Here is a 16,247-nt window from a genome sequence, read left to right as displayed (position 1 = left end):
GTCTTGTTCAAACTACTTTTGTACAGGATACCATCGCATCATCACTTTCGACGTAACAGTAACCGACACCACAGACTATATTTCTGCCCATTCCATCAGATTTGAACTTTCATTGTATTTTTAAGTAAATACATTTTGGAAAACAACACAAATGGTTTTTTATTCTTCACGTATTTGTGAAGGAACGAGTCTCTTCCCTACATATAAATATATTAACAAAATTTGGATAATTTATTTCTTAAAAGATACTTTAGAATAGTAACATTTTTACTTGTATATACGTACAAATTAGGAATTATATGTGTGGTAATGATGTGTAAATACTAAACAATTCGCAATAAAACATGTACATAATATGTGATACATTGGATTAAACATCATCAAAGTTCAATATTCGTATTTATTTACACATATAATTGTATGTAAAATTATAATATACTTCTTAGTTATAACTTTATATGTAGTAAATGTATGTACCTACGTATAATCGTATTTTTATCAGATATTTTATTTATAAAATATTCTGTGTAATAACAGCGATTTTAGGGTGAAATTTGGTAACTGACACCAGGATACTACAATCGCGAGTCTTTGTGTACATAAGAATCTACGATGGAAAAATTTAACATTTCTTTTCCATGTAATCGCAAAGTGACATACTTCGGTCCTAAGTTTAAGATCGAAATTTATTTCAAGATGAATCAACGTGCCTGGACGGAATATGTATTGGAGTTTTTATAATCGGGTATACATATTTGAGAGCAGAACATTTGTGCTTAGAAATTACTCCTAACATAAAAACTATATTTACAAACAAATTTATAGTAAATATAAATGTGTAAAAAATAAAAGTCAAACATTTGTATAAGCGTACAAGATGTGTAAAAAAAAAAATGTTTGTTCAGGGATGTTTTACCCGAACAATTATACTTTGTACGAATACTGCATGCAGATTGTCTTTTACAATACACAATGTATTTCATTCACTATGAGTTTTATTTCATATACTTCTGGTCCTTATTGAGACACTTTGCATGCATGTCAGAACATATAGATTTCAGTACACTTTGATCACAGTCACAGCACTTTATATATTAATTAGATCGATAAATATTTTAATTTGTGATGTTAAAAAAAATATCAGAAATTGTACAAAAATATTAACAGCGTTTAAAACAAATGACCAACTCAAGAAGTAGTTTGTAAGACTACGTACAGCGACTGCTAACTTATACAGCAATGTACGATCGGCGATGCAATTTTATCACAACCAATATTAATTACTCGCACAAGTATATTACATATAACATATTTTCGTTTCGAGGATAACGTTTATACAACATACTTTTTCATAATGTTATTAATGTCAGTAAAATTTTCGACTTTTTAGTCATCAATTTGTCGTGTTGGTTTATACATGCTGTTTAGAGTGCACAGTTCTTGGATGGTGCTGTTAGTAATTCTTGTAAAACTGTCCGTCATGTTATTGCTCTCTTCGGTATTGCTCACCTCTGGGTTTGTTCCTTTGCTCATTCCGGGCTACATTTAATAAAAATTTATTCTTTTGTACATTTTTTATAATATCAACATGATAAATATGAACTTTTAACGTTATGCATACCTTATTGGAATCCGAAATAGATAATCCACTGGATAAGTTTTCAGAGAGAGCAGTACCAAAAGCAGCAAGTTCTGCCGAATCAAGTTGATTTAGACTTAAGTCAAAGCTATACTGTTGACTGTCCATATCTAAAACGCTCGTGACATCTGTAGCTTCTCCACCACCTGCTAAATACATCAGAATGCGTAAGTCGACATTTCAGAATAGTGATAAAAGCTTCAATATAAAGATTTACATGGTATCTGCTTATATTACCAGCATTGTTTAACGTTTGTAATCCTTCTTGATAATCAGATGTCACTCTGTTTAATATTAATGGTTCTTGTGATTGTGGGTGCAACGTATTGTGTACATATGAGAATTGTTGAATGTCCGTTTCTGCCGACGCTTGTTGCATTATATGACTGTTTGTCGGTTGATACTGGGGTGATAATTGTGATTGAACAAGAGGTGTGTTGTATGAACTGTATTCCATAGGCGATGGCGTGCGACCTGGAGATACTTGAGGCCTGTACAATATATTTACATTTGTACAAATCCACATTATCGTTTTGCATAATATTTTGCTCTATAAGCTATGAGTATACAAAAGATTTGAGTTACCTCAGAGCCTGCATTGTAGATTGTGGCTGTGGAGAAGTTTTTCCTATCGAATATAGTGAAAAGGATCCTCCACCTCCGATTGAACCTCCGTACGGAGGTATCCTGTCCATTGGTTCTGGTTTGATTATGTTAAAATTGTACGGAATCGGTTGATTTAACATTACAGCATCTACAATACGATAAAACGAGTGAATGCGTCTATCGATGAATTAATTCACAATGATCTGCAAGCTCGATATTTTGTTATTGTAAAATAATATATATATATATCTATCTTAGACATTATTTCTCTACAGTATGTGTAATATTTTATGATACTGTTATATTAGATTACATGCACACTACTTTAGAAAGAAACAACATACAAAGATTACAGAGAAATAAACAGAAATCAGTTAACAAAGGCAATTCATTGAAGTAAAAGAGAATTAATTATGTTGATGATACATGCAATTTTATATATTTTCACTCCAAACGGCACTCTAAAAAAATTGTACTCCGTATTGTAATAAAAAATACAGTCAACATGATTAGCAAATATCAGTAAACTAAACTAATATTATCATGTCGTACCTGCGAGTCATATTATGTATTACTCTTTTAATCTGAAATTGATTGGGAGCGGAATAAAAAACACGATATTTTCATCATCAAGTAATTGTACATGTATATAGATAGATATATTATGCATATGTAAGTCATACAATGTATAGATATAGCTTTTTTCTTTAAAAGAAGCAGTTTATAAAAATCTGTATTACCATACAAATATTGCACATTGTTTCTGTTCCTGTAGTGTATTGCTGAGTTTTTAAGTATAACATTGTCGTACGAGAGCAGGGTACTTGTATACTATTAAACCTCAAGGTATACGTATAGTAATTTTTTATAATATGCCGAATTTATCGTTGGCATGGTTTTTTATCGTCTTAATGGATAATATAAAAATAGCATCAATTTACGTAATTACTGATAATAATTACAAAAATACAATTTTCTTTTTAAAATGTACAAGGCCACTGCTCTCCAATCATTCAAGTACAAATTCCAAATGTTTATACAAAATACGTTCTTAAAAAAGTATAAAACAAGATTTCTCGTCAATGTGTGAAAATATATATATGTATATATGTATATAGTATTTCTTAATACAATGAAAATTCTAATCGGTGAAAAAATATCTCCCTTTACACAGCGGAAATTCTCAAAGATTGTTTTGTGTTATTTGTTTAGATAATTAGGCACTATTTGATGCAACTGAATGCACAAAATGTATAGCGACAAATATAAGAAAATTTGACAAATAAAACTGAAACATTTCCAGTGTGTAAAGGGGATTGATTTAATTCTGTGGTTAGTATATGATGTGACTTAAGAACGCTGAAACATTGATATTCTGACAAATATAAACTTGCATTTCATAAAAATACCGTAAACATTTTCCAAATGTACAAGTACTCCAAATCTCCGGAACTTCCAACAAATTCTCTATATTCGTTACAACAATCATTACAACAAATAGAGCGTAACGGGCTCTATTAAAATGCACAAAATGGTATTTATTGCTGGCATCACTGAGACAGCTTGCTATTCATTCTTCTTTTGCATAAAGTATATAGCAAATGTCAACGTGAAAATTAGTTACAGTATAGAAAAGTAGAGTCAGCAATTTGACATAAATGTAGCACAATGGACTTTGATCAATTTTGACGATGCAATGATGCCACTGACGTCATTGACGCCACTAAAACCCGCCCCCGGCAAAGCTGTAGAGTTGAGGACAATTTCAGAAAAATACTCACGCTTCTCAGCTTCTGCCTGTACATGCCTCAAAACTAGCGCGTTTGGACTGTTATTAAACTTTTGTCGCTTTCGCCTTAACGAATCAGGATCATCTATAAATGATTGTACATTAACCACGTGATTTATCAACATTACATTAGTTACTCCGAAGACAAAAGGCCTCACAAATCTCGCAAATTTTTCTCGCCGTTAAATATTATATCTGCACAAATGACATCTTTGGCTTAAAACACCTATAAGTTACAAACAAATAAAACGATCTCTTCTTCCAACTATAAATTAAATGCCTATGCTAGGACTAGAAACGTAGTGATGCATATAAACTCGGGACACCATAAAAAACTTAACAACATGTTATAAATAGTAAAAAGCAATATGTAAGAAGACAAGGGTAAACACTGTAAAATTTGACTAGAAGGGACACTAACTCCTTTGATAATAAACAACAAATTTCAGCTGAGTTTAAGCTTTCAGCTATTTTTTAAGATGCGTATGAAAGACTATGGAAAAAAAAAAAAAATAACAATTTGTACCTCGACTAGAACAGTGTTCAATTCGTTTAAGTACTTTTTTTGATTAAGGTAGCGTGAAAAAACGCTTATCGCGCATGTAGCAAAAATTATGCGTTCTCAAAGTTTCTTATCAAAATTTTTAACGTACACAAATTATCGCAAGAACGCCAGCATGCCGAAGCTGTGAAAATTCAACTTGCAGAAAATCGCAATTGCAAAAGTTACAGGTTCGACGAATCACAATATTTTCTATCTTTTAAGATATATAGCATATCTTTACAACGTTACTTAAGAAAGAAAACATGTCACTCTGAAGTGGAAGTACTCTATCAAACGTTATAAATACAAAAGCAAATTACGTTTCTTTCTTTTCTGAAAAAATTTTTCCACCTTCTACAGGACTATAATAAAAAGACATTTCGTCAAATTCAGATGCCGTTGCATGCGGTGCCATCGCAGTATATAATGCATAATGTTCAGCCTCTGTTAATTCCATTCCATAAGGTGGTGTCTCATCACCTTCTAATTTGAGAGACTTGACACTGGTAGTGCTTATCGCGCTAGGTCTTGGATTTTGCAATAACGAGCCATCCGGCATGCTATTTTTTATCGAGTACGAGACATTTCCTGATGAATTCAGTGAAGGATTGCTGTCCTTAGACACGTTCGAAACAGTGTCTTTATCTTTTTTTATTTTCTTAGCGAATAATTTTGAGAAAAGTCCTTGCTTCGAGCTCTTCGGCAGTGTACCAGGTAAGGAAGGTAAATTTTTGTTTGGTGCTTCGACAAACGATTCAGGTGATGTCTGGGCGGATATGGGACGAGGTAGAAGAGGCATAGAAGGCATTTTGCGGATACGTTTTGGAGGTAAAGGCGGTAATCTTTCCTCCGTTTCTTGCGTTCCATCTCTCTTGGTAGTTACTGGAGGCGAAGGGCAAGAATGATTTAGGTCTATTTTTGGTACAGACACATCTTCGTATTTCCTCTCGTTCGGTAAATCGATAAACTCTATAGGATTTTTCATCGCCATTTGTAGACTAGTGTAAGTTTGATTGTCGCAAACGTCGATATCCATAGGTTGATCGGTCGTGTTGTTCTCAAAGGCTGCTTGTACCAACTTTGCGTGTGTGTCGGCATAAATTTGATCTAGTTCGGCCACTTGCGTCAATATTTCATTGAACGACTTATTGCAATCCTCTGTTTCGGTTTTAAATTCTGATTCATTATCTTTCTCTTTGAGACACATTTGACCTTTTTGTACCCATTTGCCTACTTCAGAGTAATCAAACCAGTCGGACTTATTTTTAGAAAGTTCTGAATTTTTTAATACAGTCGCGTTATTAGCGATAGTATCAGATTTAGCGCGAGTTAAAGTTCCTAAATTAGTAGCGATTGTTTCTTTTTCTAAATTATTACTGTCAATTTTGAACATTCTATTTATCTGTTCGTTTTCTGTGGATTTTTCTGTATGTATTGGTACCTCGTTATTTTCGTAATCTATTATAGTATTCTTTAAATGACCTACATTTTGTGCTGTATTTTGATTGATTTCGGTACTTCCGTTACAAGAATCTAATGTATTTTTTACATTATATAAATCGTTTAAAGCACGTAACGCAGAAATTTTATTATTTGATTGTTTTATGTCATAATTATTATTGTTATTATATTCATCAATATTACGCGTGAATTTTGGCGCAACGTTTGAAAATAATGCCGATTCTGTAGCTAAAATTTTACCAAACGTGCTATAATCTGTTTTCTTCCTGGCAAATGCTTTCCGTAAAGACCAGAAAGCAGGCCTACCTGCACCAAGTGGTAACATCTGAAATGGTAATGGTTCACTCGTTGCTCCGTCTGATGGTCTTTTGAGTTGAATGTATACTTGCACTGGTTGATCCACTTGTTGTATACGATAGGTGGGTGTTCTGAATGCGATTGCTGTCTATTAACACAAATTGAATTTATACTTAGCATATCATTATGATACATAAATTTTAAAAATTTATAGTTTAATACAGTATGATTTTATAGCGTTATTATATCTACAACACATACTTGTTTATGTACATGAGTAGGCTGAAAATCACCAAATCCTTCCCAAATCACATGTCCGTCCTTTTCTTCAAAAAACCTAACTTGTATGTCTTCTTTTGCAACTTTTTCACACAATAAAATCATTTCCATACCACCAGCAACTGAAGCACTGCAGTGACTGAGCTTGCATATCACAAGATCTGACATTGCCTCTGAAGTATCAAATATACAGATAAATAATTGTTCTGACAAAAGTTAAATACAGATTGTTGTTACTAAAGTCTTACTTTTATCAAATATAGGATCAGACACAACCGGTGGTAACGGTACATTGAATTTTGCTTTCTGCGATCCTTCCAGGAAAACTTGGAAACATAATCTCACCGCATTTAGATCAATACTTGTGGGTTGTCTTTTATGTTCGAAGCCAGCTATTGAAGAATAATATATAATTACCTTTTTGATCGTTAAATATATTATATTATATGTACTATGTTTTCAACTTACTTCGAAAAGGATCTACACGGATTTCTTCTCGTATTCTAAGTGCGTCCTCAATATCTTTCTTTTTGACACACTGAATACCAAGATTTGCAAATGTAACTGTCATATTTTCAGACGAAACTTCTACTGTACAAACACCACGTTTACATGCCTCCTTTCCAACAAGGTTATGAGGGTGAGGTCTGTGCGGTTGATCTTTCGTTACGCACGATACTACAACTACGGCACGACCTTTGTACCCCACTATCTGCACAAACCATTATACAGTTTAAACAAAATAAAGCTTGCAGGAAAGTTTTTATTTCTTTAGTACTCACTTTTATACTAGGAAATGTTTTGTTTTCGGGTGTACTGTTTACACCAGGTATACTACCAGCTGATCTGCCTTCGCATTCATAGCGAAAGCGTAAAGCTTTGCTTGCTGGCTGCTCTATTATTTCAACATAAGGCAGTAGCCGTCCAGTGTTCATTTCCACTGGCGGTAAATCTTCCCTTCCACTAGACTCCACAAATCCAGGATCAGTAGTTTGGATGACTTCAACTGTTTAATGAAATTATTTTAAAGTTTATATTAAAAATCTGCATAAGAACAAAATAAAATTGTCAATACTTACTGACATCACTTATATTTATATTTCCATCACTCATTCCATGGAATTGTTCCATGCCTGTTAGTGGTTTGTGCACTGAACATTAGCCATCTATAAAATGATTTTTGTTTCAATATTCACCCTTATGCAACATTCTCGGAGCGTATTTCCAAATGGACTTCTACGAATTTAAGAAAGTTTTTCAACAGCTTACAAATAGAAGAATTTTGTTCAACTTCAGCGCACGTATTTTGAACACTTATCAAAGGAGGAAAACCAAATATACGCGCTTTGTAGAAATGCTACTTCGTAGCATCGCGCTATAAAAATGTTTCGCGCGCGTTTTATCAAAATGAACGAAGATAGAAATGGTAATATAGCAATAGATACCTAGAAGTAGACTAAACGATTGTGCGAAGGAAAAAAATTTAGTTTGGAATCGATTCATTCGGTATAAATAAAACTATGCATTCAAGACTGTATCAAACATCTTTACGGAAAATGTGTTTATGTCGCAATACGGAACGATGATTGACGCAAAACGAGTTAGGCGTAATTTTTTGATTAGCACCGGTACGAGAGATCAAGTGTGGAAGTTAATAGCATCGATGTAAGTTCCCCGTGTTGTGAACTCTTAGCTAGTGAAACGACAGCTGTTCACAGGTATACTTCCAGAGGTACTGCAACACAAGTGTCCCAAGGGAAGAGAAACGATGAAAGAGAGAGAAGAGAGAGCGAGAGTTAGAGAAAGAAAGAGAGAGAGAGGAAGAGAGAGAGCAGAGGACGAAGAGGCATGCTACGCTGATCCAATCATTATTTTGGGAGAGCCTAGGTCTGTACAAGCCGTGCAGCTATAATTAAACTATCGTAGGACAATGTGACGAGAAAGACTTGCCTGCAGCTCAATCGACATAGTAAGGCGTTCTCTTGAATTCGAAAGAAAAACACGAGTCCGATGATTATTTTCCTTATCAAGAGAATCGCAAAATTTTCGTAATTTCTTGGTGCAATAAAAGCACACTGCGCCGAATAACTGCGAAGTCCGCGAGATATATCGAGTCTCCGATTCAAAATTTTTCAATCGTGAAGCGATCGCCACTGCGCACCACACGATTCGCACGAGACACAAAGCATGCACGACCGTGACTAGAAACGAGACTTAACGCGACACAACATTTCGCCCGGACTTTGCATCGCTACTGGCATGTTCTCTCGTCGCTTCCGATGAGGTAGGAGCAGAACGATATATGTTTCGTGGATACACGCGAGTACGCACACTCTTGACGCGAATTTACGATTTCACGGCCGAACAGTTTGAACGAGTGTATCGCGTATCGCGTACTTAAAACATGGCTTTTCGGCACGTTTTTATAATTTTATGCACAAAACTCGTTCAATATTTTATTCAATTATATCATAGAACTATCATTTTCTTCTCTCTTTGCGATCATTATCTTTCCTTGTACGTTTTACCATTTTTGCCCAATGCATCAAATATCGAAGTTCTGGGTTACAGTACATATGTGTATTGAATGGCTCGCGAAACTTTTAGTTCAACTGCATAGGCTATGTATTAAATTCTTTCATCGCAAGTGATCGAACATTTTCATGGGCCAATGTAGGTTCAATGTCCCCTAACGAGGACATAGTATGTATTTTAAATGCTAAAATAAGTTTATACATCTATGGTCTATCGAATTTCTCATGTGCAGATTAAAATTCAGGGACGTAAGAAGTTCTGCGGTACCTAGGTGCTTTAGCGTGCGATGACTCATGCAGACACGTCACATGATTCTGTTTTATCATGCGAAATCGTAGGGTGTTAGGTAATCAAGAATTTGCTTGTAAATATATATGAAACATTTCGATTCGTGTATAACGAAAAATTATAAACAATTGCTAAGATCTAATAGTTAATATCTATAGATTTATGTTGCAGAGTTTCAAACAATTCTAAAATCATTGCTTTTCGCTAACCTTAATTCCTTTTAGGAATATTTTCGTCAATCACTAATAAAACTGCACTCCTGCGTAAGTCTAAGTTTATCAAACATACCACGACGTGAATCGAAACAACTGTTAACGGTTTAAAGTACACTCCAAGTCAGATCTATGTATACGTTATGTAAGTTCTAATCGTTTCCCGCGCGTATTGTCGTAGGTGTATTTGATTTATGCAATTCCACGAAGCAGAACGTTCGGGGCATGTAGTCGCGCGACAGTTCGCATGCCTCGTTAGAAATAATTGAACTTATCGAACGGACATCACAAGGTTGTTGACGGGAAATGTATGTACATATGTAGATGTATACATGCACGTATATATAAAGCGTTGTAAAATAAGCAATAAATTTTAACAGGAAGCAATCTTGCTTTAAAAAATAAACCAAAAATGTAAAATAACACATTTTTTCAGGTACTATCGTTTTCGAAAAAATCGGTTTTGCGACTGTAAGCGATTAAACGAGAGATTTTACGAGGATAAATTACACGAGATTTTCTACAGATGGCGTATCAAATGCCATAAGAATGGTTGCCGATAAATTGATGTTACGAAAATATCGACGTTATGCGGATATTTGTTGTGCATATTTCTCTGAATATAATAAATATAAATTGTAAAAATTACCAATATAATTTGAACGAAAACTTGAAAGAACGTCATTTCCAGTTGCTACATATTACTCGTAACGGAAGGTAACGAAAGGAGGGCAGCGATACGTTTTTGTCCCGCTGCTGTAAGCCTGTTCCGTTTCCATGGCGAAGACAAACAAACGTTTATTGCTTTTATAAAGAATGTTTACTCGAGAATGCCGCAAGCAATGCCAGAAACTGCGATCTCGTTGAAAAGTCCATATTCCCAGAGTGCTTCGGCCAACTCCAAGGAGGAGTCGTACCGCTTTTCGGTGAAAAAGAGGCTGACACGATGCATGCGACATAAATTTCAATCGTACTCTCAACTTCCCGTAAGATGTCAGAGACCTAGCCCGTATTATCGTCCGCCGAGGGCTTCCCTTAGATTGGCTGGCCTCGGGACGATCAATTGCACGACTACGATAAGCACGGCAAAAAGTTGCCCGGAAAATGCCACGTGTGGTTCGATGTTTCGCGTGATCGGTACGCCCCCCTGCAAGAAGAGTTTATCCTTGATCGATCTTTCACAGTCGGTAATGGAGATAGAGAACGGTGACTTTAGGTAAATCGTTGTTAACGTCATCGGATATACGTATGAATCTTTGCCGTAGGACTCGGTTCGCCCCTATGAAACGAATAAATATGAAATGTTTTGTCGTCTTAGATCGGGCAGTAGCTCGATAATGGAGAAGTTTGACGAGGGTGACAAAGTTTACGCGGGAAACGACACCATAATCGGTGTCGGTATAAAAACCTGGATGGACAGCTTCTCGTCATCGGAGTCCGAGGGAAGAGGCAGCCAGTTTTTTAAAAATCCGAAAAAAGCAGCGGGCCTGGTATTCCACGTGCTCTTGATGAACGCCTGGAGGCGCAGGCGCGACGAAGTGTTCTATCTTCGCGAGACGATCGATGATTTCGGCCAGCAAATCAAACATCTGCATCTGCAGATCTTCGTGCTGCGTCGGTTAATCGACACGGAGAACAATCGTGTCGGTAAACTGACTCACGAGGTGCATCGCGTTAAGGGGCAACTAGACGAAACGATCAAAGAAAGGGACTCGTTGCACACGGTAAATTTTCCAACGTTATGTATGCGTTGAATGTGTGCTCGTAACAATTTTTTTTGAAATCTATTAGGAATTACGAAGTCACCGTGTTTTCGCGTACGTCACGTTGACCTTTGTACGATCTCGAGGAAAAAAAGCCTTAATTGCAGGGGAAAAACAAAAGTTTGCAAAGTTTAAATCTCTTTAGACGACTACCGTGCGTTCTTCGTTTATTGTGTTTCCAAAAACGCGAAAGGAAATCGTCAATCGCACGCGTTATGAAACGGTAATGCAACGGACAAACGACGAGTGTCAGCTATACGCGCCTATAGCGTCTTCTGGCCGATGAACACGAGAGTTCAATGACGTGTATCTATCTAGGGGGATGACGCTAGCGTAAGAGCCCGCGACACATGTTTTGGGGCCATACGATAACTCGGTTGTCGAAAGAGTCGAATTTTTGGCGTTCCTCGAATTACCGAGAGGAGGTCACCGATCATTTTTGGCACCACTCCGTAATATTCTCTCGACGAGGAATTTCGTTCAATTTTTTTCAAGTATAATTTTAACTTTGTACACAATTCCGTTCGAGTATAATTCTCATGCTTTTTTCTTTTGCGGACAGTTCGAGAGCGTCGGAACAACAGGTCGAGTTTTCCCAACTCGAGTGAGATTTTCGAGCGTTCGCTCGATATACCAAAGTGCGTCGTACCGAGCGATTAATTAGTTTGCGCGTCGGTACACGCACGCGCGAACCTGGCACGCGTCCAGCGGCTAATTGTGAAACGAAAGAAGAAACTGTATCGTATCGCGGCAACCGTCGCGTCGGTCGAAATAGATAAAACCGGGAATCTTGTTCTAGATTCTTTCGGTGTATTTATGAAGTCGTAACGCGGTATACGTATACACCGTGTGCTTACGCACTGGGTTACCTTTCTGGTTGCAGGAAAACGAGAAGATGAAGTCGGATATGAAGAGTCTGAGCGAGGTCTCCGAAAACAGGCTGGTAACGGCGGAGAACATGCGAAACGAACTGTTCACCGTGCGAAGTCAGATACAGGCGCTCGACGAGCAGATCTCGAGGGACCGGGAGAAGCTGTTGAAGTTACGAGAGGATAAAAGAATACTTTTGGAAAAGGTTAGGGTTTGTTCACTCGGTGTGCAATTGCGCAGCACTTTGCCCCGTTTAGCATTACGATGTCTCACTCGGCGATAGAGATCCGGGTCGCCTTCCTTTCGATTTTCTGTCGCTTATCGTTCACGTTCTTCCTTTTCTGTTTCATCGGTGACTCAATGACGTTGTAATACTCCTTCTTTACCGAGAAAATTGGATCGATACCGCTCGACCTATTAACTCTCGTTCTCCGTAGAATGGTCACGAAAATTGCGATAATACGTTATCAGGATGAAGAGTTCACGCGAACTCGACTATGCGTGCCACGGATCTTGATGGTCCGATGAAATATCTATCGATCGCTCGTTTTCCGTAGCTTTGTTGCTCGCGTATTATTCTCTGCTAGGAGATACGGAATTTTAGTAGCGCAACGACTCTTTTAGGTGACAGCTAGCGAGATGTCGGTCAAGGAAGAAGAGGCGAAAGCAGAGAAGGCGATTAAGAAGTTGCAACAGAAATTGGCTACGCAGGTTACTCTCGTCGAGACATCTCAGGAACAGATACAACGATACATCAAGTAACGACGACGACCGGTTAGCGATCATCGACTCGCCCGTATTTGTTTAACGCGAACGTTGCACGTATAGGGAGATGAAAACCAAGGAAGACGAGAAGTCCAAGTTGGAGAAACAATTGAGGTCGAGCGAAGAAACGGGGAACTCCCTAAACTTGCGCACGGTGTTCTTGGATACGCAGCTGTCCGACTGTGAAGCGTCGTTGCGTCGCATGGAGGAAGCATACAGCTCGCAGCTGTACGTTCAATTTGAAACAATGATGTTACAGGTGGTACGATCGATAGTGGATACATCTGTTATCGCTTTGAAACCCTCTAGACTGGAAATGAACGAGTTGAGGGACCGTTTGGTACGACAGACTCAAGAAAGCGGATGGAGTAGTAGAATGTTGCAAATCGCTGGTACTGTTGTCCGTGCCCCGAGGGCTATTCTGCGTACTTTGTTATCAACCACCGGTTCAGCGTTAACTTCTTAAGGTATTAGCATCGGTATTGGTTTAACCCTTCAACGATACGTTGTTCCATTCGCGTGGTACGGATTCAAAACAGTTATCTACGGTTTGAATTGCCCACGCGTGGAACGAAAGTCGATATCACCGTCAGGTCTGTAGAGGTCGTTGTTGAGGGGTTAAAGAAAATGTTTCTTCGTTATCGCTTCGATAGATAATTGTTACGTAACCGTTACTCTTCCATGTTAATTTAGATGCACAAGTTCGAACACGACTGCAACGTGTTTTAAAGTTTTCTTTGAAATGAAACTTTAATTTTGTTCGAGAAGTGAACGACAATGATCGTTCGTTAAGAATCGGAGTACGTTGGACACGAGTCGAGAAAGGGAACGTTGCACGAGATTCTAAACACGGGAAGTCGAAATAGCGGACAACAATTTGGAAATATTAACGCAAATTTGTAGGCATTTTTTTTTATCCCTTAAATTATCGACCTTTTTTATGTTTACTTTTTTTTTTTTCTTCTTTTTACTTCGTACACTTCCCGGAAGTGTATAGTATTTTTGATCGAGAATAAAAGAGGAACATTCACCGACATTGTACATAATCGTGAGGCTATGCAACAAGATTTCCTCGGGACGGATAAAATAAACATCGATAATGTTTGCTTTTTAAATCTATATTTTACACTTTTTTGTCGTATAACATGTTAAAATGACAAAAATAAGGTACCGTCAGCATTCCTAGGTGTTAGGTAATCTAATCACGGAGATTAATTCGTTTACATTACGAAGCAAATAACAGATACATTTGCATTATCGATAAATATGTATATATACATAAATATCTGCTTAACGCAAACGTTGTATATATATATATATATACACATATACGATCATGATTACTGCGTGTTTTATATAACGTCTACGTATATGGATTTAACGAAAACAGAACCACGGAATGTGCAGCAGAGGGTTATGCTCACGGTATATTATTTTTTTCAGAACATGTTACGATAGACCGGGTAAATCTAAGTAACCCACGTACGAGTGACACAAATACGACGTGTCTGATCACATTTCTCATTATTGTGTACTTAAGTACAAGATAAAATTATGATTTTTCGTTTTCATTCGATAACAACATTTATCATCGTCGCCGTCGTTCGTGCGGTGTGATGTTTCTCGTAATACATCGCCATTAAAGTACGGGCACTCTCCCTCGCTCGAAGATTTCAAATTTTAATGGAAGATTCGTTTATTTGTTATCACAAAATCGTTTCGTACTCGAGCGCATCGTTAGGTGTGGCATGTAACTCTCGCTAGTCGACCTAAAGTATCTTTTATTGCGTACAATAATTGCGACAACGAATAACGATTGCTCTACGATTTCGAGACTCAAGTAGCTCGCTGTCTCGATTAGAAAGAATACCTCGATAAAAAGTAAAAATAATAAAACAAAAGGTATCAGTTTCGTTACTATCTATACGCACTAATTAATAAATTTCTCGGACGATATTACGTCTACGGAGAAGCCTAAAGCTATCGTCGTTCACTTTTTTGTTCGGGTTACATTACACGAGTATTTTTTTTATCGAATACTGTGTTAGCGGAAACTAAAAAATTGCGTAGCAGCGATATGAAAGAATGACAATGATCCTCCCAGACTTTACAGCGAATACGTTATTCTCCTCTACTTCAGCGACTACGAGGGGAAAAAAAAAAAAAAAAAAAATTGCTCGGACGTGTTCCACCACGTGTATCGACGAACCGTAGAGTTAAACGCGTATTCGAATCTCGTGTCTCGAGGAACGCGCACGCGTCTACCGTTCACGTGTAATAAAATTTACAATACTTTAAACTACAACAAACTTCGATACGATAAATTGAGCAATTCAGATGTTACGGTAAAATTGCTCTTCTGTATCACTGTTTTATAAAAACGTCACTGCGAGTTCAGTAAAACTATCAATATATGTTTTGAAGGATTGTAAGGATTGTTCTTTGATAGTCTTTCGGCGAACGCAAAAATGACAATTTCAAAAATGCCGGTTGTTTCGCGTATCAAAATGTGTGACAAGTGTCGTTAATCTCCGATCCCGTGAAGGGAAAAATTCAACGAGACGAAACTACATTACTAATACGAACGAAAATCGTTAAATAAATAACGGTTCAATACCATTGTGATCGGTTAAGACTAGAAACGATTGGACGTTGAATCTCTTCTTTTTAGATCATACCGAAACCTTCGGTACCTTCGCTGATCGCCAGCAGTAGTGCCCGTTCGAAGTGATCGTAACACTCGTAATCGGGTAAGCAGAGTTGATTGAAGCTGAAAGGGGAACAAAGCGATTAATTGTCGCGGATGTCGTGACTTAGATAGAAACGGAAATCGAGGGCGTTACCAAGTATGTGCTGTAGGCAAGTTGGCAAAAGTCGGTGCAGCTGTGATCTGAAATCGTGGACTCAGCTGTTGAAATCCACCGGGTGGTAATTGCGAGCAGCCTGTGGTAAATTGCAGTAATCGGGCCATCTCTTCCTGCGTGAAGTTACTGACCGCGGTCCAGAACCAATCCAGAACTCGAAGAAACTCTGGCGAACTTCCGTTCGCTATGTGGTGAGCTCGTAAATCCGCGACGCTGTATTCACCGGTTCCGCATAACAGTAACTAGAACAAATACGTACAATAAAAGTATTCGATGGGAGGAAGAATATTTTTAAAAACTTATTCGGTGTTAGGAAAGAGTCGTCGAAACAGTCG

The 16,247-nt window shown here is 37.4% G+C and overlaps 3 protein-coding genes across 27 annotated transcripts in view; 1 reads left to right on the top strand and 2 right to left on the bottom strand.

Annotated features, from left to right (window-relative positions):
- Positions 1-380: 380 nt before the first annotated feature.
- Dl (dorsal) lies at positions 381-9,853 on the bottom strand. Of its 10 annotated transcripts, none has more exons than XM_076317636.1 (12): positions 8,566-8,958; positions 7,695-7,781; positions 7,398-7,621; positions 7,084-7,327; positions 6,864-7,007; positions 6,598-6,788; positions 6,346-6,484; positions 4,027-4,119; positions 2,225-2,393; positions 1,877-2,130; positions 1,622-1,785; positions 381-1,539 (listed from the first exon to the last, which is right to left on the bottom strand). In XM_076317636.1, the coding sequence occupies exons 2-12, from the start codon at positions 7,744-7,746 to the stop codon at positions 1,387-1,389; spliced, it is 1,827 nt and encodes a 608-aa protein (XP_076173751.1). In that variant the 5' UTR covers positions 7,747-7,781; positions 8,566-8,958; the 3' UTR covers positions 381-1,386. The 10 variants fall into 10 exon arrangements, with proteins under 10 accessions (XP_076173751.1, XP_076173750.1, XP_076173747.1 ...); XM_076317635.1 differs by having other exon boundaries at positions 1,622-1,788; positions 8,566-8,957; XM_076317632.1 differs by lacking the exons at positions 381-1,539; positions 1,622-1,785; positions 1,877-2,130; positions 2,225-2,393; positions 8,566-8,958 and adding an exon at positions 9,648-9,853 and having other exon boundaries at positions 4,899-6,484.
- On the top strand, positions 7,993-16,229 carry LOC143149874 (uncharacterized). Of its 10 annotated transcripts, none has more exons than XM_076317642.1 (8): positions 7,993-8,502; positions 10,342-10,866; positions 10,969-11,374; positions 12,297-12,488; positions 12,908-13,041; positions 13,112-13,276; positions 13,358-13,947; positions 15,720-16,229. In XM_076317642.1, exons 1-7 carry the CDS (start codon positions 8,384-8,386, stop codon positions 13,512-13,514), a joined length of 1,698 nt encoding a protein of 565 aa, XP_076173757.1. In that variant the 5' UTR covers positions 7,993-8,383; the 3' UTR covers positions 13,515-13,947; positions 15,720-16,229. The 10 variants fall into 10 exon arrangements, with proteins under 10 accessions (XP_076173757.1, XP_076173752.1, XP_076173755.1 ...); XM_076317637.1 differs by having other exon boundaries at positions 7,998-8,280; positions 8,346-8,502; positions 13,112-13,947; XM_076317639.1 differs by having other exon boundaries at positions 7,999-8,502; positions 13,112-13,515; positions 13,742-13,947.
- LOC143149870 (apoptosis-resistant E3 ubiquitin protein ligase 1) overlaps positions 14,134-16,247 on the bottom strand; it is a 24,239-nt gene continuing 22,125 nt past the window's right edge. For all 7 annotated transcript variants that reach the window (XM_076317617.1, XM_076317620.1, XM_076317622.1 and 4 more), the window contains 2 exons: positions 15,892-16,154; positions 14,134-15,818 (listed from right to left, as the gene is read on the bottom strand). In XM_076317617.1, coding sequence (XP_076173732.1) covers positions 15,716-15,818; positions 15,892-16,154 — 366 coding nt within the window. In that variant the 3' untranslated portion in view covers positions 14,134-15,715. The remainder of the gene's footprint in view (positions 15,819-15,891; positions 16,155-16,247) is intronic.

The sequence above is a fragment of the Ptiloglossa arizonensis genome, chromosome 8 (assembly GCF_051014685.1).
Source record: "Ptiloglossa arizonensis isolate GNS036 chromosome 8, iyPtiAriz1_principal, whole genome shotgun sequence".
Lineage (NCBI taxonomy): Eukaryota > Metazoa > Arthropoda > Insecta > Hymenoptera > Colletidae > Ptiloglossa > Ptiloglossa arizonensis.
This window is presented reverse-complemented; position numbering and strand designations above follow the sequence as displayed.

Coding starts and splice junctions, on each gene's coding strand:
- Dl (XM_076317632.1), bottom strand. CDS start 7,746: ATGGAACAATTCCATGGAATGAGTGATGGAAATATAAATATAAGTGAT. Junction 7,008..7,083: donor CCGTGTAGATCCTTTTCGAA/GTAAGTTGAAAA, acceptor ATTCTTCAATAG/CTGGCTTCGAACATAAAAGA. Junction 6,485..6,597: donor CTACTCATGTACATAAACAA/GTATGTGTTGTA, acceptor TTGTGTTAATAG/ACAGCAATCGCATTCAGAAC.
- LOC143149874 (XM_076317637.1), top strand. CDS start 8,384: ATGAAAGAGAGAGAAGAGAGAGCGAGAGTTAGAGAAAGAAAGAGAGAG. Junction 8,503..10,341: donor ATTATTTTGGGAGAGCCTAG/GTCTGTACAAGC, acceptor CGTCATTTCCAG/TTGCTACATATTACTCGTAA. Junction 10,867..10,968: donor ATAGAGAACGGTGACTTTAG/GTAAATCGTTGT, acceptor TTGTCGTCTTAG/ATCGGGCAGTAGCTCGATAA.